The 22,198-nt window shown below is 33.9% G+C and overlaps 1 protein-coding gene across 8 annotated transcripts in view; it reads left to right on the top strand.

Annotated features, from left to right (window-relative positions):
- COL11A1 (collagen type XI alpha 1 chain) overlaps window positions 1–22,198 on the top strand; it is a 208,736-nt gene that overhangs the window by 33,704 nt on the left and 152,834 nt on the right. For all 8 annotated transcript variants that reach the window (XM_004775160.3, XM_004775159.3, XM_004775161.3 and 5 more), the window contains exon 4: window positions 261–423. In XM_004775160.3, coding sequence (XP_004775217.1) covers window positions 261–423 — 163 coding nt within the window. The remainder of the gene's footprint in view (window positions 1–260; window positions 424–22,198) is intronic.

Raw genomic sequence — 22,198 nt, 5'->3', positions numbered from 1 at the left:
CCAAAGGATGGGTACTTCCTTATCAGCATAGACAGCCACCCCTGATGTGAATTTCATACTGTTTGTGTCCTTTTTACTACCTAATACTCTTCTGGGTAAATAGTAAGTAGTCTCCTGTTAACGGATTGATTAAAAAATGAGCCTACATTTTGGACAATTTCAGCTCACTTTCACAATTTAAAGTACATCGTATTTTTAACCTGAATAATGATGACAACAATGTCTTTGAAGCCTACAAAAGAATAACTTGGCTTTTTTAGGTGGCATCGAGTAGCAATCAGCGTGGAGAAGAAAACTGTGACAATGATTGTTGATTGTAAGAAAAAAACCACAAAACCACTTGATAGAAGTGAGAGAGCAATTGTTGACACCAATGGAATCACGGTGTTTGGAACAAGGATTCTGGATGAAGAAGTTTTTGAGGTAAACATAAATCAGAGTTTACTTGACGTTGAATATCGTTAAATCAGATGAACTGTGTTAATAACAGTTACAATCAAGATACGTGATAGAGCCACGTTGAAAACGAAAGGGTGACCTACTTTCTTCTCCTGCGGGTGTAGTGGTGATGTTTTTTATTGTTGGTTAAGAGAATGAGTAGACAATGATGGCTGTAAGGACTGGGAAACAGAGAGATTGGTTGATTTGAACACAGGCAGGCTATTCTCCTGCGAAGGGCAAATGGCTTCACTCTCGGTACTTTGCATTATTTTCTTTGGAGAAAAGAACATTTTCTTCACTTCCTTCTCTGGGAGATTAATTTAGGGAAATGTACAAGTCAGATATTCTGCCTTTCTCTGTTCTTTGTTAACATTTCCAAGGTATAAAATAGAGTTCATATTGCGAAAGCTGAATGTATGTTTTTAAAAATCACTTCTTTAATAATACGAAGGTTGTAGTAAAAAGTTTCCTTCCAGTCATAATTCACCAATTAATGATCATCACATTCTTTCTTTTAATCCTTCCATCATTGGATTTGGTAGTTTGTCCTTTAATTTTCATTTAGTCAGTTATTAACAGAACAAACAGACCTGAATCCTGACCCCATAAAAGGATTCACTCCTCAGATAATACTCTGTACTGTGATCTGCTTTTATACAATTTCTGCATAATTTATTTTTCAAAGTATAATAAAGCTCTGTATTATATTACAAATTAATAGGCAAGATTAACATGGAAGATTTTCTGTATTTGGTTGTTAGTGAATATAACACATAGACACAGACAGTATTTTTCACAGAAAGAACAATGTACATTTGGTGCAGGAAGATATTACATTCCTGTACTTATATACATAAACTGTGGCACAATTTTAAATATAATTAACATTTGTCACACTTTCAGTTGAGATTCTGTTTCTGACTGTTTTCAACCTGTGTATACCTAAGCCTTTGACTCAATACAAAATGTTTTTAACACATTATATTATACTAAATTAAATGATAAACTCATTCAGCAATACATAATAATATACTCTCAGATCTTCCAATATCATGTATTGATTACACACAAGTGATAAATATTTATTCTATGAATATTGTAAAGAAAACTTAATATCGAGTCTAGCAAAGTTCTATTTTATTTTTATTTTTTGAAAGATTTTATTTACTTATTTGGCACACAGAGAGAGATCACAGTAGGCAGAGAGGCAGGTGGGGAGGTAGGGGGAAGCAGGCTCCCCGCTGAGCAGAGAGCCGGTGCAGGACTCAAACCCAGGACCCTGAGATCATGACCTGAGCCGAAGGCAGAGGCTTAACCCACTGAGCCACCTAGGCACCCCAAAGTTCTATTTTTTTAAAATTTTTTTTGAAGATTTTATTTATTTATTTGACAGAAGAGAGATCAGAAGCAGGTAGAGAGGCAGGCAGAGAGAGAGAAGGAAGCAGGCTCCCGGCTGAGCAGAGAGCCCCACGCGGGGCTCGATCCCAGGACCTTGCGATCATGACCCGAGCTGAAGGCAGCGGCTTAACCCACTGAGCCACCCAGGCGCCCCATCTATTTTAAAATTAAACTACAAAACATCAGTTTCATAGACTAAATTTGTTTTTGTAATACACACAACCTTATTTTCTGGCAACATAAATGAGTAATATGGATGAACTATATCAGTGGATGGTTTCATTTCATATATTCATTTAGTCTATTGCTATACATAGTTACAGGCCTTCTGGAACTTAAGCAATGGAAATTAAGATTAAACTTTGTTAATCATAAATGGTAAGAATATATAAGAGGAAATACAGTAGGGATGCCTGGGTGGCTCGTTGGTTGAACATCTGACTCCTGATATTGGCTCAGGTCATGATCTCGAGGTCGTGGGATCGAGCCCCCGTGTCTGGCTCCGTGCTCAGCGCAGCATGGAGTCTGCTTGAGATCTCCCTCTGCCCCGCCCCTCTCCTCATGCTTGCATACACACTCTCTCTCAAATAAATAAATGAAATAATTCTTAAAAAAAAAAGAAATACAGAAGAGAAAAAATTAACATTAATTAATATCTCTTAAAAATATAAATTAATTATGAATACTCACAGAATTTACCACCCTGAAAGATATTTGTTCTATGTACATGTTGATTAAATGTCTTTTTCAGACAGGGCTTCCTTTGTCATCCCCATACTAACCCCATGCACATACTGTACTCCACTTTCTTTCCCATATACTGCACTCATGCTCACTGGGGTACAGTTTAGAGTTTTTGAATTACAGTTTTAGTCTATCACAATATGTTCTTTTTTCAAAACAAATCATCGAATCTGATGTTACATATTTTAAAATATGTCATAATAGCCTCTGTGTTTCATAGGCTGATTACAGTATCAACCCCTAGAATATATAAAAATGATTTCCCTAAAATATTTCCATATGTTTTCACAACTGCTAACCAGAAACTTTCTGGCCAAGGGGCTTCGAGTAAATTACCAAGGACAGATGTACTAGGAGAAAAGATTACTATATATATTCCTTGATGAATTCTTAATTTTCTAATCCATAAGCCACATTCTAAATCTTGGAGTAATTCTAGCTGTTTATTTGGAAAAACTGCTAAACTATTAAGAAAAATAATTTTAGAAGACTCATTAATGAATTCTTTAGTGAATGTGACAGTGAGTAGCAAAAATAAGTTTATTATGCTGTTTTACATCTTGGAGTTTCATGAAACCCTATGGAGCTTTAAAAAGAACACTTGTTCAATATGATATGTAATTAGTTTTGAAAAAGTAAATAAATGCAGATATTTCACTATAAGGTTTATCTTTATCAATCTATCCAAATAATAGCCATACATAAAACTCATCTTACTTCCTAAATTATATTATTGTATGGGTATATAAATTTCAAAAACAATTTAGTCTTTCCCACTTGAAAAAAGAATATGAGGAAAAGAAGGAATTCAAACACAGATTTTATTTTATTTTATTATTTTTAAGAGATTTTATTTATTTATTTGACAGGCAGATCACAAGTAGGTGAGGCAGGCAGAGAGAGAGGAAGCAGGCTTCCTGCTGAGCAGAGAGCCCAGTGGGGGACTCAATCCCAGGATCCTGAGATTATGACGTGAGCCAAAGGCAGAGGCTTTAACCAACTGAGCCACCCAGGGGCCCCTCAAATAGATTTTAAAATCACAGTAAAACTTTCTGCCTCCTTTTGTGAAATTAGTTCATCTTATCTGAATATGTTAATGTATCTTTCTCTAAAAATTTACTCATATATTTTCTTTTCATTTTGTTTTCCATTATCATTTTGTATTCCATTTATCTAGACTTTTGAATCTCTGCAAGTGAATGTGTAGAAATTAAACTAAAAATGATAAGAGATAGGAATGGTGCCATATATACATTGTTTTAGTGCTTGATAAGCAGTTGTAATGATGAACATGATATAAAAAGATCAGTGATACATTATTCCAAAAATTGAAAATATCCCTTCTTTGGAAATAGTGTCATTCCAATTTAGCTGCAGATCTGTTCAGTATGTAGTTTAATTTCTATAATCTGTATTATCCTACATCTATGGAATGGTACTGTTGTGGCAAAAAATGCTAAATGTGGCCATATTTGAATTACAGTCTAAAGACTTCAAAGAATTCAACATCAAATGGATAACAGCAAATCTAAGAAAAATTTTTTAAGTATGACAAGTTAGTTTATATGAAAATACCAAAATCAATATACAGAGTCATAATTCAGATCACTTAATTACAGCATAGTGGGACGAATAAAAAATGGATTATAGAATCAGAAAAATCTGATTTTGAATTCCAGAATGGCTTAACTACATTTCTCTATGTAATTACTCTAAGTTTCATTATTTGTTTATTTATTTATTTATTTATTTTTACTTTATGTAAGTTTTAATTTCTCAATCATCAATTGGGAATAGTAATGTAATCTCCCTAGTAAGTATATATATTTAAAAAAAAGCTCATGAATGTAAAGTGCTTATAATACTAGTATTAATTATATATATATCAAGATATATGTCAGTTTAATTATGTATTACTATATAATTTTCTTCTTATTATTTTTGTTCTTTTTTATCATCTTACAGCTATGACATGTCAATATTCTTACACATTTTTGATATGAGGGAGCAACTATGATCCATGTAGCAGTCCAAGGTTTTATGCGATCTTTCTGTCTTATAAATGGAGTACTTGGTTCCTAGGCTAGTGCTTGTGTACTAGGTATCTTGTGGAGATTAGATACATTTTCCCTCTCTAAGCAGGTAGCACCTGGGTACAGAACCCAGCAGGGAAAACATGGTCTGGCATGTGAATACTTTCAAGCAGGCACAAAATATATAACCGACACTGATCCATAACCTTGGGTTTTTTTATTTTTCCTAGCTTGATAATACACTTCAAAGATGTGAGGAAAAGCTAAATTAAAAAAATAACTACATTGCCTGTATTCTTTATCAATAAAATTACTTTTGTAGTCTTTTAAACAGGGAAATTTCTTTACTAAATATCAAGTTGTAGACACTATAACTCAAGTCTTCAAAACATTGTTATTTCAATCTTTTTTCTTTTTTAATTATAAAAGCAGGTTGTTACAAGTCTATTATATTTCCAACAATTTTCTATGTTTGGGCAGATTATTTCTTTTGAAGCAATCAGAAGAATATAATGACAATTCAAGTGGAAAAGCTTGTTGATGAAATTTTTCATTTTTTTCAAACTTCTCAGAATGATTTTGGCATTCATTTTTCTTAGTCAAAATTAATGAATAATAATTTATAAAAGCTACACAATTTCAGTAGTTTTACAAGTCCAGAAAACTTACCTTAAGGTTTTAATAGCTATTATCTATATCTTTATATCTATCTGTATATCTATATCTATCTATCTTTATCTATATATTTATATCAATAACTATCTCCAATATTCTAGTAAGAATTTGATTATCACTTTGTGATGCTTGTGTATCTTTATACTATGTATATTTTCTGAGCATATGCTTTTTAAAAAACAGTGCTAGTAGACATGGTTTTCCTATAGAACAACAAAACAGGATGGAGGTAGCTTTCCCATTTACCCACTTTTCCTAGTCTAGATGCATTTAGCTATAATAACACTTGAGATTTTTAAAGATCTATTTATTGAGATATAACTGAAGTACAATAAGTTGCAAATATTAAAAGTATACCATCTGATCAGTTGTGAAATGTGTTTATACCTCTGAAACCATCATCATCTTCAAGAAAATAAACATGGCCATCATACCCAAAATTTCCTTATGGATTCTTCTAATTCCTGTCTTCTTCTCTCAAGTAATCACTAATTTACATTTTAATCAGTATAGCATATTTATTTTTTCTAAAAATTTAATAAACAGGATGATACTGAGTATACTCTCTTTAGTTTGGCTTTTATCACTCAGCATTATGTTTTTAACACTTATCCGTGTCTCATATATCATTATTTTGCTTATTTAAAAATTGATGAACAGCACTCTAATGTATGAGTAAACCACAGTTTGTTCATCCATTTATTCTATTAGTGGGCATTTGAGTCATTTCTAGATTTTGGCTACTGCATATAAAGCTGCTATGAACATTCATGCATACATTTTGTGTTGGCATTTATTTTTGTTTGTCTTAGCTGAATACCGAGAAATGGAATGCTTTAGTTATTTGGTAGTGCATATTTAACTTTAAAAATCAAAGAAACTATTTAACTGTGGAATTAATTAATGAACATCCAAAGTGGCATTAATTAATTTTTACACTCTTTCCAGTAGTGAATGAAAATTTCAGTTGCCCTGTGTCCTTGCCAACCCTTGATATGGTTAGTCTTCTAAATTTTAGCCACTCTCAGTGGTTGTATAGTAGTATTTCACTGTGGTATTAGTTTACATTTCCCTCATAGCTGATGAAGTCAAGCATTTTTTCAGGTGCTCATTGGCCATTTCTGGATCTTCTTCTCTGAGGTGTCTTTAGCCCATTTAAAAAAAAAAAATGGTTGCTATATTTTGATTATGGAGCTTTAAGAGTTTTTCTTTTAATAAATCCTTCATACTTTGTCTGATAGAGTTTTGTAAATACTTTTCCAGCATGTGGCTTACCTTTTTATTTTGTTAATAGTGTCTTATAAAGAGTGAATGCTTTTCATTTTGATAAAGTTTGTCAATTTTGTTGTTACGTTTTACACTTTTTGTGTTCTAAGAGACATTTACCTACACCAAAATTACAAAAATGTTTTCCTGTTACCAGATATATTGTAATATTAGGTTTTACACATAGGTTATACCACATTTTGAGTTAATATTTGTGTATGGTATGAGGTAAAAGTCAATGTTGATTGTTTTTAGACAAGGATATCCACTTCATCGTTTGCAAAGAAGACTTGCCAGTCATGCACTGGATTGCTGTGATTTCTGTGTCAAAAATCAGTTGACTACATATGAGTAGATCTATTACTCAACTATTATCCTATTCTATTGATTTGTCTATCTTTTTTACTAATACCAAACTACCTTGATTACTGTAGTTTAATAGAAAATTTTGATATTAGGTGGGGTAAATGCCCTTACTTTTTATTCGTTGTAAACATTGTGTTAGCTCCTTTAGGTTATTGGCATTCTATATGAATTTTGGAATAAGTTTGTCAATTTTTAAAATAAAATTGAATTTTCATTTAAAGGGAATTTGGTTTTAATTGGAATTTCATTTAAGCTCCAGATCAAAATGAAGAGAGCCTATGTTTAACAGACATTGTTTTCCATTTCCTGAATATGGTATAATTTTCCATTTATTTTGCTTTTCTTTGATTCTTCTCACAACATTTCCTAGTTTCCAGTGTAGATGTCTGTTTTCCTCTGAAAATGAACTTGATATCATCTCACTGCATGTATATTTATTGACAGTTATTTTATGGCCCAGCATATAGTCTGTCTTGGTGAATGTAACATATGCCTTAAAAAGAAAGTGTGTCACGAAATTGTTGGATCGAGTGTTTCATAGTTATAATAGATGTTTTAAAATCTCTAAGAGTTTTAACATTTGGTTTATCTGAGTGTCTATTGTCTTTTTAAAATTATTCATTAATACACTTTATATCTTTAGAGCTGTTACAGGTTCAGAGCAAAATTGAGTGGAAAGTAGACAGTTTCCAAGTACTCCTGTGGGTATACACATGTGCACACATAAACACACACACACACACACGGCCTCTTCGACTATCAAAGTCCTCACCATCCCAGTACATTTGTTGTAATGGGTGAACCTATATTAACATATCATTGTAATTTGAAGTCCAGAGTTCACATTAGGGTTCATTCTTGGGTTGTACATTCTGTGAATCTTAGCTAATGTAACATAGCACGTATTTATCGGTGTCATATCTTGTGAAATAATTTCATGCCCTAAAAATCCTCTGGGCTCCACCTATTCATGCTTACCTCTCTTCTAAATCCTGACAACCACTAATCCTTTCAGTGTTTCCATAGTTTTGCCTTTTCCAAAATGTCGTATAGTTGGAATCATACAGGTGTAGTCTTTTCAGGTTGACTTCTTTTACTTAGTAATATGCATTTATGTTTCTTCCATGTCCTTCATGGCTTGATAGCTCTTTTCTTTTTAGTGCTCAATAATATTCCATTATCTGAATGTAACACAATTTATTTATCCATTCACCTACTGAAAGATATCTTTCAAGTAGCTTTCAAGTTTTTAGTAATTATGAATAAAGCTTCCATAAACATCTGTGTGCAGGTGTTTGTGTGGACAGTTTTTAACTCCTTTGGGTAAATACCAAAATGTATGATTGCTGATATGGTAAGAATGTGCTTAGTTTTTTAAGAAACTGTCACTGTCTTCCAAAAGAGCTAACAATTTTGCATTCCCACCAGCAATGAATGAAAGTTCCTGTTCAACATTTTGGCACTTCGGCCATTTTAGATATTGGCCATTCTAATAGGCATGTAGTAGAATCTCATTTTTTTAGTCTGCATTTCCCTGACTACATGTTGAACATTTTCTCATATGCTTACTTGCCATCTGTATGTCTTTGGTAAGCTATCTGTTAAGGTCTTCTGTCCATTTTTTAATCAGGTTGTTATTTTCTTATTGTTAAGTTATAACTGTTTGTTATATATTTTAGATAACAGTGCTTCATCAGATATGTCTTTTGCAAGTACTTTCTGACAGTCTGACTTGTTTTCTCATTTGCTTAATATTGTCTTTCACGGAGATGAAGTTTTTAATTTTAATGAGATCAGCTTATTAATTATTTCTTTCATGAATTATATTTTTGATGGTGCATCTAAAAAACCATCACTATCCCCAAGATCGTGTAGGTTTTTCTTGTATATTATCTTCTAGGGGTTTTAGGTTTTGCATTTTACATTTAGATCAGTGATCTATTTTGAGTTAATTTTTGTGAAGGGTTTGTGTTTAGATTCACTTTTTTACATGTGGGGTGTCCAGTCTTTCCACCACCATTTGTTGACTAGACTAACTTTGCTCCATTGTATTACCTTGCTTCTTTGTTAAAGATCAGTTAACTATACTTACGTGGGTCTGTTTTTGTTCCATTGACTATTTGATTTTTTCCAACAATACCACACCATCTTGATTACTGTCACTTTAATCTGGAAGTGAAGTAATGTTAGTCTACCCAACTTTGTTCTACTCATTCAATATTGAGTTGGCTATTCTGGGTCTTTTTGCTCTTGTTAGAAACTTTAGAATTAATTTTACCATATACAAAAGTAGTTTCCTGGGATTTTGACTGAGAATGTTGAATCTCTAGATAAGTTGAGAAAACTGACATCTTGACAATGTAGATTTTCTTATCCATGAATATGGAATATCTCTCAATTATTTAGTTTTTCTTTGATATCTTTCATCAAAGTTTTGCCATTTTCCTCATATGGATGTTATAAATATATTCTTAGGTTAACTTATTTCATTTTTTAAGTGTTAATGCGAATAGTATTGTGTTTTTAATCTCAAATTCACTTGTTCATTGGTTGTATATCGGAAAGCAACTGGCTTGTGTATATTAACCTTATATCCTGCAACCTTGCTCTAATTCATAATTAGTTCCAGGAGTTTTTGTTTGTTTGTTTATTCTTTTGGATTTTCTATATAGACAGTCATGTCATCTATGAACAAAGATAGTTTTATTTCTTCCTTCCATATCTGTATCTTTTATTTCCTTTTCTTGTCTTATTGCATTAGCTAGGACTTCCAGTACAATATTGAAAAGCAGTGGTGAGAGGGGACAGCCTTGCCTTCTTCCTGATTTTAGTGGGAAAGCTTCAAGTCTCACCAGTAAGTATGATGTTAGTTTTAGGTTTTACATAGATTTTTTTAATTTATCAAATTAAGTAAGTTTCCCTCTATTTCCAGTTTGCTGAGAGTTTTTTTTTTTTAAATCATAAATAGATGTTTAATTTTGGCAAATGCTTTTTTCTGCATCTATCTCTATGATCATGTGGTTTTTCTTTTTCAGCCTATTGATGTGATAGATTACATTAACTGATTTTCAAATGTTGGCCCAGGCTTATATACTGGGGATATATTTCACTTGGTGATAGATCTTTTTATATATTGTTGGTTTATACATTTTCACTTTGCTAATATTTTGCTGAGAATTTTTGCATCTGTGTTCATGAGAGACATTGGTCTGTAGTTTTCATGTAAAGTCTCTGTCTGGCTTTGGTTTAGGAAATAGTGTCTTCATATAATGAGGTAGAAAGTATTCCCTTTGCTTCTGTTTTCTGAAAGAGAATGTAGAAGCTTGATATAATTGCTTGCATAAATGTTTTGTAGAACTCACCAGTGAACTGTTCAGGGCCCAGTGCTTTCTGTTTTGGAAGGCTATTAATTATTGACTTGATTTATTGAATAGATATAAGCCTATTCAAATGATCTAGTTCTTGTTATATGAATTTTTGCAGATTGTGTCTTTCAGGAAATTTGTTTATTCCTTCTAGTTCATCACATTTGTGATCATAGAGTTTTTCATAGTATTTCTGTATTATCCTTTTATATCCATGGAATACACAGTGATGTCCTTCTTTCATTTATAAAATTAATTACATTTTCTCTCTTATTTTCTTAGCCTAGCAGGAGATGCAGTGATCTTATTTGAAATACACACACACACACACACACACACACACACACAAACACACACTGCTGTCATTTTACTGCTATCTGCTCTAATTTTTATTTCTTTTCTTCTGCTTATTTTGGATTTATTTGTTCTTCTTTGGAATCTTAGGTGATTGATTTTAGATTTTTCTCTTATTCTAACATATGTATTCAATGTTATAAATTTCTCTGAGAAATAGTTTTGCTGTATTCCACACATTTTGCAAGTTGTGTTTTTGTTTTCATTTAGTTCAAAGATACTTTTACATTTCTTTTGAGATATCAGCTTTGACTCATGTGTTATGTAGAATTATGTTGCTTATTCTTCAGGAATTTTGAAACTTCAGGTACCTTTATGTTATTGATTCTTAGTTTAATTCCACTGTGTTCTAAGAGCAGATACTATGCTATATGATTCTATTGTTTAAAAATTGCTAATATTTTATGGCCCAGAATGTGGTCTATCTTGATGAATGTTCCAGGATGAGCTTGTGAAGAATGTGTAGTGTGTTGTTTTTGGATGAAGTAGTGCATAGATTTCAATTACAGTTGATCCTTGAACAACACATATTTGAACTATATGGGTCCAGTTATATGCAATTTTTTTTATATATACAGTACTTTAAATGTATTTTCTCTTCCTTATGAATTTCTTAATAACATTTTTTTTTACCTTACTTTATTTTTAGGAATACAGTATATAATACAGATTACAAAATATGTGTTAATGAACTTTTTATGTTATCATTCAGAATTTTGGTCAACAGTAAGCTATTAATAGCTGTTTTGAGGGAGTCAAAATTATACATGGCTTTTCAACTGTGTGGAAAATCAGCACTCCTAACTCCCATGTTTTTCAAGGGCCAACTCTATATCCAGTTGATTGATAGCCTATTCAGTTCAACTATGTATTTATTAATATTTGGCAGCTGGATCTGTCCATTTCTGGTGAAGGGTGTTAAAATTTCCAACTATAATTTTGGATTAATCTATGTCTTCTTACAGTTGTGTCAGGTTTTGCCTCACGTATTTTGATGCTCTGTTATTAGGCACATACACATTAAGGACGTCACCTCTTTTTGACAATTGATTCTGGTATATATCTCTCGTTATATATCTCTTTTTTATCACTTTTTTTTATCTCTCTCTATATTTCTTTCCTTGATCTGAAGTCTACTTTGTCTGAAATTAATAGAGATATTCTTGTTTTCTTTCGACTAATGATGGCATGGTATATCTTTTTCTGCACTTTACTTTTAATCAATATTTGTCTTTATACTTAAAGTAGGTTTCTCGTAGAGAACATATGGTTGGGCATTGTGTTTTGATCCACTCTTAAAAGAGTTTTTAAGTGTTTTGTGTGTTTTAAGAGTTTTAAGTGTTTTGTCTTAAAAGACAATCTGTCTTTTTTTTTTTTTTTCAAAGATTTTATTTATTTATCAGAGAGAGAGAGGGGAGAGAGCAAGCAAAGGCAGACAGAATGGCAGGCAGAGACAGAGGGAGAAGCAGGTTCCCCGCCGAGCAAGGAGCCTGATGTGGTACTCGATCCCAGGACCCTGGGATCATGACCTGAGCCGAAGGCAGTTGCTTAACCAACTGAGCCACCCAGGCGTCCCCAATCTGTCTTTTAATAGGTATATTTGGACTGATATTTAAAATGATTATAGGTATAATTGAATTTATATGCACCGTATTTGGCACTGTTTTCTGTTTGTTGACTTTATGTTTTGCTCATCTTTGTCTTCTACAACTCTGCATTTTTTTGTTTAAATTGGGCATTTTATATGATTACATTTCACTCTTTGTGTATTAATTATACTTCTTTTTAAACTTATTTTAGTTGTTGCCTTGGTGTTGGCAATATACATTTTTTAAAAAGTTTATTTATTTTAGTAATCTCTACACCCAACGTGGGCCTTGAACTTACAACCCCAAGATCAAGAGTCATACACTCTTCAAGGCAGGCATCCCAGCAGTAATTTTTGATTAATCCAAGTCCCCCTTTAAATAACACAATACTATTTCACAGATAGGGCAATTACCTTTAATAACAGAACATTTCTAATTCCTCCCTCTTGTACCTTGTATCATTATTTTCATTCATTTCATTTTTTATAAGTATATATATATATTTATGCATATGTATTTGAATACATTTTGTTATTATTATTTTAAACAAACTGTGATCTGTTAGATCAATTAAGAATACGAAAAATACAATTTCTTATTTTACTTTTACTTATTTATTTTCCAGTACTCTTCCTTTCATTATCTACATTTGAAACTCTGATCTCTATAATTTTTCTTCTCTTGAAAGAACTTTTTTATTAAATTGCTTAAAAGATAAACCTGTCACCGACAAATTCTCTCAGTATTTGTTTTTCTTAGAAAATATTTATTTCTCTTTCACTTTGAAGGATTATTTTGCAGGATACACATTTCTAGCTTGGTGGGTTTTTTCTCAACACTTGAAATATTTTATCCCATTCTCTTGCTTTGCAGCTTCTGAAGAGAAGTTAAATGTAATTGCGATCTTTGTTCCTCTATAGTTTAGGTGTCTTACTTTGGGTTCTTTCAAGATTTTCCTTTATTATTGATTTTCTGAAGTTGAAGTAGTTTTTCTTTGGTATTTATGCTGCTTGAGGTTCTCTGGGCTTCCTGGATATTTGGCTTGGTGTATGACATTAATATGTACAAATTTTCAATCATTATTTGTTCTATTATTTCTTTGTAACTCACTCTCTTCCTCCAGATATTCCCATTACATGTATGTTATATCTTTTGTAGGTGTCCCACACTCCTTGGATATCTGATCTTTTTTCCCCCAATTTCTTTTCTCTTTGCTTTCATTTTTGGAAGTTTCTGTTATCATGTCCTCAAGCTCAGAGGGTCTTTCCTTATTCATGTGCAGTCTACTAATAAGTCTATCAAAGACATTCCTCATTTTCAATCTCTAGCCATTCATTTTTTTTTTTTAAGAATTTTATCTATTTATTTGACAGAAAGAGACATAGCAAGAGAGGGAACACAAGCAGGGAGAGTGGAAGAGGGAGAATCAGGCCTCCTGTCCAGAGTAGGGAGCCCCAGGCAGGGCTCGATCCCAGGACCCTGGGATCATGACCTGAGCTGAAGGCAGACGCTTAACAACTGAGCCACCCAGGTGCCCCATTAGCATTTCTTTTTGATTCATACTTAGAAATTTCATCCTCTGCTTACATTATCTATCTGTTCTTGAATAGTGTCTTTTTTTTTTAATTCCATAATGGCTTTAGAATATTAATAGTAGTTCATAAAAATTGCTAGTTGGGCAATTCCAAAATCTTGTCAAATCTCGTGGTACTGATGTTTGTTCTGTCTCTTCAAACTGTGAATTTAGCTTTCTGGTATGCCTTTTAAACTTTTGTTGAAAAATGGACATTATATATTGGATAAGAGAGATTTGGCAAAGACCTCAGTAATATATTGGTAATGTGCAAGGGGAGGGGAAGCATTTTATAGTCCTATGAATAGCTCTGTCTTTCACTGAACCTGTAATACCCCTGCATTGTGAAGTTTACTAGTGCTTTTCAGTTCTTTTTCCCCACTAGATGGGGCAGGATAGCTAAATATGACATTAGATGTCACATGGAAGGGGGCTAGAGCTGTGTACTTCCCTTTCTCTAATTCTGTATGGATCTTCTTTAGTTAAGGAAGAAAAAAAGTAAACTATCATTGTATTTAAAAATTATCATTATATGCTCTCAACCTAGGTTCTAAACAGAAAGCTATATTCTTTACATTTTATTTCTTTAAATCTTATTCTTACTTTTATATTCTAAATATAATTTAGAAGATCTTTCATACACTACAAATTTTAGGAACAGAAAAGTGAATGTGAGTGAATCCAGATGATAAAGTCATTTCCATTGTTCCATTTGGGGAATGAAAGAGGAAGGCACAGTTATCATTCAGCAACTAAATAGTGCAGAAACAGTTAAATGCAAAAGGTGAGAATGACATTGAAGTTTTTGCCCTTTTTTGAAGATTTTATTTATTTATTTTAGAGGGTGAGAGAGTGTGTGCTACAAAGAGAACATGAGCAGGGGAAGGGACAGAGGGAGAGGGAGAAGCAGATTCCTTGCTGAGCAAGGACCCCAATGTGGGGCTTGATCCGCAGACTCAGAGATCGTTACCTTAGCCACCCACGTTCCCCAAGTTTTTGCTCTCTTAACCACATTCACAGTACTTAGCAGTATTGACTGTGGAGCCAGATAGCCCTTGTTTGATTTTTGGATTTGGAATTTAATCACATTGGACATGATGGGCAAGGTAACCAACCTCTCTGTGTCTTTTTCCTCATCTGTAAAATGGGATACCTGGGGCACTTCTTTCATAGAGACATTGGAGGATTAAGTGAATTAACATGTATAAAACATTTAGAGCTGTGTCTTTACTTAGTGTTTTACAAGTGAAAAAAAAATTTCATCTGTTGATTATTTCTGAAATTAGGTGAAAACAGCAAATACATAGCTAGCATAGCAGCTACATTTGGTTTTGTAAAGAACTGCAGCTTCTGGTATATTATTTTAAAGAAGACTTCAAAAACTGAAAGAAAGAATGAAATGTCATTCTGGAACGGAATTGTATTTCTTACTCTGTCAAAATAGCACAGAGTCAGCGAAACAGAAGAACAACAAAGCTTTGAATTTACCACAGTTATTTAGCTTTGTTCTTGTTCTGTGAATCCTCAGTTAACATGTATATTTGGGAATGTAACTGTGGCTCTTCTTTTAATTGTTGAGAACATTGTCTGGAATCTGTTTTGTGATTAATGTTTTGTTCAGTGTAGTAAGACATAAAAATTATTTTCTAAATTTCAGGGATTATGTACACTTTTAAGAGAAATAACTAATGTGGATACCAAACATGAGGTACAAATCTGTTAGGGTTGATATTCAAACACAGTCCAAGTAAAACTTTGTTGTAACAAACTCACATTCAATGCAAATTAGAGCAAAAAATCCCCAGGCATGCACTAAACACCCATATAATATTAGGATTCAGCAATAACACTGCTTTAAAGATGCACTGTATTCATAGACATGTTGAATTTCTCTAATATATAGAAAAACTAAATATGCATGCAGTAATTTCTAAAAAGGGATCTTATGGCTCTCATCCAGAAAGAGTCCAATGAATTTGAATGGCAGTATCTCATACTAGCAGTTTTATAAAGCAAATTTTTGCTACTTGAACGAATTTGAAGTCAGATTTATTTATACTTGGTGCTAATTATTATTTACAAAGTTGTGTTGACAATAAGATATTCACCTTTTAACTTTTATGTTTTTTAGGAAATATTTAAGTCTAATACTGACCATGTATACCAGTAGATCAAAATCCAACATTGGGTTAATCCTTTTTTTTTTTTTTTTTTTAAAGAGAGTTATCCATAGCTAAGTCTGAAAAGAACATCTGTTTTTGGCTGTTTGATGTATAATTACATTCTTTTTTGCTGCACTTTGAGTTGGTACGACAAGTGTGGTGAGGGTCAACACACAAAAATGTGCCACATTAGTTATAAGCAAGCTTCAGTGATGCTGTAGAAAGTGTTGGCAGTCTTCTCTAGACATCACTGCATTTTATTATACAACAGTCACGTGGTACACTGTTGCCATTCAAGCTGTGATTTAATCTGTATCATTGTAGTGTGATAGGAAGATGACAGGCTACATTTGGGGACTTTATTGATAGTTTAGTATAATTTTATATTTAGCAGGATTTGTGGTTGAAACCATTTAAAGAAATTCAACATAGCATTTATTTGATGGTGGATTTAGATTTCAGAGCTCTGTAGAATATCCAGAGTACCAGTTACACAGGGTATTTTTTTTCTTCTAAAAGGAACATTGCCATTTTGGTTAAGTGTTTTACTTTTTGATTAGTGCATCACTGCCAACCGTGAACAATAAAATGTCACATTTTATTTTGTTCCTCTTAAAAGTTTTATCTCTGATTACCCTGGTGAAAGTGATACTTGTCTTCCTTATCATTTTCCCTTTTAGGTTTTATCAGTCTGCAGCATTTTATTAACTTCTCAAAGAAGAAACCATTTTGAATTTTGTTCTTGTCATCTCTCTGTTACCATGTTGTTTTATAATTACCTATTACTGTATAGCTTTCTCATTAGACTATAAATTCCTTGAAAGCAAGATTTATAGTCTATTAGTTTAGATATTCCAGCAGCAGCACCAGCACAAAGTTTGACACAGTGTATAGAGCCACTGAATGAGTGTTGCCCCTGGTGGCGGTGAAGACTTCTTTAGAAGTGTCTGGGAGGAAAAGGGGCAGGGATAGCTGTAGGCTAACATATGCCATTTGGAAGTTAGGTGTTTATTAAGTAGTGGACTATTCCCTGTTGAAGCAGAATAAACATCATTTGCCAAACATTGTGCTTAAATAATTGATATAGAGACATAAATAAATACTTGTAATAAGATATGATTGAGTCCATAATAAAGACATAGAAACGTTCATGTGAGGGAATAACAACTATATTCAAAATGTTGAAAAATAAAGAGATACTTAAAGATGAGGGCATACGAGCAAAAGTTGAAAGTTTGGAATGAGCACAGCAGATCTGAGAAATACAATTTGGTTTGGGGGCATTTGGGACATGACCTGGTTGAATGTGTTAGGGCCTGTTTGTGGACAATGTTTTACACCATGCTGAGAGGGCTGAACTTTAAACCATAGGTCATGAAATATCTCTTTAAGTGGAGGAATTCAGATTTGTTTTTTAAAAAACGTGTGTATGTGTGTGTGTGTTAGTGAAGGAGTTAGGGTAGAATCAGGAGACCATCGTACGTTGGATAAAAACCCTGATTCGTTGAATAAAAAAAACCCTGATACATTGAAACATCAGTTCACATGAAAGATATTAGAGTAAAAATAAAGCCGTGACAGAAGAAACAGAAGGAAGGGCCTTGCTTCAGGATGTTAATATGAAGTAGAACTGACAGGACCTGGGGACCAATGGATTATGTGAAGTTAATTAAGGGAGAGAGGAGAAATACTTTAAGCCTTACATAGATAGTACATAGTTGGTGTTTCCTTCTGGCAAACATGAGCTATTTCGAGTCTTAGCTAAGTTTAAAAGTCTTTAATTTTCTTTTTTGTGATTTATGAATTATGTACTTTAAATAAAGCTTTAAATTGGCTAAATGGCCATAGGATTATCCTATGGACAAAATAATCTTGTCTTACCATATTTTTACTTTTCTCGAGCATTAAACAGCATTAATGTAAGATTATTATTCACTTGAAGGAATATAAGAATATATAGACTATTAAATTATGTTTTAAGTAAATATTTTAGAAATGAGATCTTTTTAAGGCATGACCTAGTTTATTTCTGTTTAGAATATGACTTAGTGGGGTGCCTGGGTGGCTCAGTGGGTTAAGCCGCTGCCTTCCGCTCAGGTCATGATCTCAGGGTCCTGGGATCGAGTCCCGCATTGGACCTCTCTGCTCAGCGGGGATCCTGCTTCCCTCTCTCTCTCTTTCTCTGGCTGCCTCTCTGTCTACTTGTGATTTCTCTCTGTCAAATTAATAAATAAAATCTTTTAAAAAAATTAAAAAAAAATAGAATATGACTTAGTTCTTAAAAATGTGGCAAGGATGCAGCAAGTGTCAACGAAGTATTATCTAGTACTATAACTATTAGTGTTACCTGTTCCTTGGATAATTACAAGAGCCTTTCAACTGATCTCTCTGCTTTTGTCCTGCCCATCTGTTAGCCTGTTTTCTAAACCTTAAACACAGGGGTACGTGGGTGGCTCAGTGGGTTAAGTGTCTGCCTTTGCCTGAGGTCATGATCCCAGAGTCCTAGGATCAAGCCCTGCGTTGGGCGTTGGGCTCCCTGCTTCTGCCTGACACTCCCCCTGCTTGCTCTCTCTCTTTCTCTTTCTGACAGACAAATAAATAAAATTTAAAAAATAAACAAATCTTTTTTTTTTTCCTCTAACAGAGAGATGGAAATCACTAGTAGGCAGAACAGGAGGCAGAGAGAAAGGGGGAAGCAGGCTCCCTGCTGAGCAGAGACTCCCCCTGCATGCTGGGCTCGATCCCAGGACCTTGAGATCATGACCTGAGCCGAAGGCAGAGGCTTAACCCACTGAGCCACCCAGGCGCCCCTATCTTATACTTTCTAACAAGGTTTCTTACTAAAAGATAACTACCAATAGCTCTGTTCAAGATGAAATAATGAATAAAAATATAAAATTGTTAGGAAAAAAAATAACAGACTTTGCCTCCTGCTTCTTTGTTTGATATATTTGATCTATATCTCTTAAATTAATACACACTAGAAAGGACATTTATTTCATTCACTAAAAAATATGAAGTTTCAGGTATTATTCTTGACCCTGTGGATATAGTGCAAAGCCCCTTCCCCTACCCATTTGGAGCTTATGTTCCAGAGAAGAGAAAATAAACTACAGTACATCAGAAAGTTATACCAAGCCCAGCCTCGGTGGGGGGAGGGGTGTCTCTGCTCAGCAGGGAACCTGCTTCCCTCTCTCTCTCTCTGCCTGTCTCTCTGCTTACTTGTGATCTCTCTTGCTCTGTCAAATAAATAAATAAATAATCTAAAAAAAATAGGAAGAAAGCATAAGATAAATATGCACTTTCTATGTTTGTGTTTCATACAATTTTAGGCATTTTTTGCATTACTTGGTAATTAGCTAGTATATGCAAATAGTGGTACATTCTAGTAACATTAGAACACTACTCATTTTCTTAAAAACTGATTTCTGAAGCTGTTGGGACACCAAGAAATGTAAAGTCCCATGTGGGTGGCAGTTCTGTCTGTGATTATGTGGTTTCCCTCATTCTTTCCTTTGAATCATAGCTCAGATGTGATTTCTGATCCATTTTTCAATTACACTAAAATTCTAAACATTTTGGCAGCTTTCCTTTTCCACACAAAATAGTTGAGAAAGAGTCATTAACTGTATGGCATGTTTGAAAAAAATACATGATGAGAGTTAATGCTTTGACAGACCAGAAGCCTAGTTTTTCAATTAATTTTCTCATAATGGTAGTTACTTCTTGAGAATTATATGCTATGGTTGAGAGTTAATGTCAGTTTTGTTCCTGGATATACAATCAAAAACCTCTACAAAGACAGTTCATACCTCATAATAAAGCTCTAATATCAAATGTGAACAGAAGTTTCAGGATTCAGGGTGTATCTTATGAAAACATTGCATAATTTTTAAAAATATTTATTTATTTGACAGACACAGAGAGAGAGGGAACATAAGCAAGAGGGGAGGAAGGAGAGAGACAGAAGGGTAAGCAGGCTTCCCGCCACGCAGGGATCCCGAAGCGGGACTTGATCCTAGGTCTCTGGGATCATGACCTGAGCTGAAGGCAGAGACAAGGATTGAACCACCCAGGCACCCCAACATTGTATAATTTTGTTAAACTATTGCTTTTACAGTGGCACATGCTGGAAACTGCTTAGCTACATGTATTTGCTTTTTCTTCTATTATGTTTTTTTCCTGATGGACTTTACTTATAGAATAATGACTTTTAGTCTCCTGAAACTCAATTCTTTTTGGAATTTTTTATTGAAACAATTATAAAAGGACTCTCCAGCAGCATTTCTTAGATTTTATAGTGTTGATAGACACGTTGTATAGAAGTTTGCCATTCAAAGATGTGTTCTCCTTTAATTGTCTTCAAATCCTCTAATAATCATACCTTATATTTGTTAACATGTTACATTTTAAAAACTGTTTAAGTACATATTATTTTTTAAAGAATCTGTGGGATGCCGGGGGGAGGGGGGTTTGGGAGAAGGGGGTGGGATTATGGACATTGGGGAGGGTATGTGATTTGGTGAGTGCTGTGAAGTGTGTAAACCTGGTGATTCACAGACCTGTACCCCTGGGGATAAAAATATATGTTTATAAAAATAAAAAAATTAAAAAAAAAAAAAATTAAAAAAAAAAAAAATTAAAGAATCTGTGGGAAATACAGCACAAGTAATAGTATTCTCAATTTACAGATGTTGAACTCAAGTCTGGTAATGATGAACAAATATCCCAGAGATCCATTTACTGAACAAATATTTATTGTGTATCCATGATGTCTAGGTTTATTCTAGGAGCTATGGAAATCCTAGAGTACAAAACAGACAAGTTCTTGCTCTCCCGAAGTTTATATTTAGTGGCTTTATTTTTTTTTAAAGATTTTATTTATTTATTTGACAGAGAGAGATCACAAGTAGGCAGACAGAGAGGAGGAAGCAGGCTCGCTGCTGAGCAGAGGGCCCGATGCGGGGCTCGATTCCAGGACCCTGGGATCATGACCTGAGCCGAAGGCAGAGGCTTTAACCCACTGAGTCACCCACGCGCTCCTATTGAGTGGCTTTAATTGAACAATATAGATTAGCTGATTAAGTGGAGGCGCCTAGACTATAAACTGTGCCTTTTGTCTTGATTGTTTTAAATCCTTAAACTGAGTACCTCCATAAAAGGAAGATGTCAGTTACTGTTTTAAGGCCTTTAAGTATATGGTTTTTCTCTAACTTCTCACATTCCCTGTAGTCCACACTGTGTTCCAGCAAAAAACAGTCTCTATTGAGGGGATTACAGAGGTGCGAACGAGGAGGCTGGGGAAACTGGTGATGAGCATTATTTTCCTAGGGCTAAGCAGGCAATGGCAGAAACAGTGGTAAAGAGTTCATTGAAAGCTGCGGCCATGGAGAAGGGTTTTCCAGAAATGGTAATAGTGATAAGGGGGCCAAACTGCTGTGATAAGCCTGGGAAGTATGAGGAAAATGACCTGACCTCCTTCTCTCCCTGATTTTCAAACTCTAAGTAGTAACTTCCATTGTCTGAATTGGAATCTGCGAGAGATAGTCTCATAATGTGGGCTCTAAGGGTCGGATTTTGGGGTCACACAGTAGGAGAGAGAAATATAATTAATTAGGATTTAGGGGACAACAAAGAATACCGAGCACTTCTTTTTTATTTTAATTTTTTTTCCCTTAAGATTTTTGTTTATTTGACAGAGAGAGAGGGAGAACACAAGCAGGAGCAAGAGAGGGAAGGGAAGCTCCCTGCTCATGTGGGATTCAGTCCCAGGACGCTAGGGTCATGATCAGAGCCCAAGGGAGATGCGTAACTGACTGAGCCACCCAGGCACCCAATACCAAGCACTTCTATATTTAAAAGAGAAACTGGATACTTAACCATAAATTGTGTCATTTATGCCAAGCTTTTCTGGATTGTTCCTTTAATTTTCCCATATAGAAGTTGTCCCACTCTTCCTAACCCCTAGCTGCCCAATTTCTTTCTTCCTTATAAGTGGAATATGGTATGTGCTAAAGAAATATGTTTCTTATATGTTATGTTTTGTGTATTATTAATCTTCTTTATCAGGGTGTCAGCTATCTAGGAATGGGCTCGGAGTCTGTTTTCCCTTTTTATTCCTCTTCCTTCTATCCAGAGAGCTAACATGTTACTTTGCTTTAATATTTGCTGACTGAATGCATAGATGAATGATTAGTAAACAGCCAAGGAAAAAGATTCTCAAAGTTATCTG

The sequence above is a fragment of the Mustela putorius genome, unplaced genomic scaffold, assembly GCF_011764305.1.
Source record: "Mustela putorius furo isolate JIRA1106 unplaced genomic scaffold, ASM1176430v1.1 tig00003853_pilon_pilon_pilon, whole genome shotgun sequence".
NCBI classification, from domain to species: domain Eukaryota; kingdom Metazoa; phylum Chordata; class Mammalia; order Carnivora; family Mustelidae; genus Mustela; species Mustela putorius.
The sequence above is the reverse complement of the archived record's forward strand: the minus strand, read 5'-3'. Positions and strand labels throughout refer to the sequence as shown.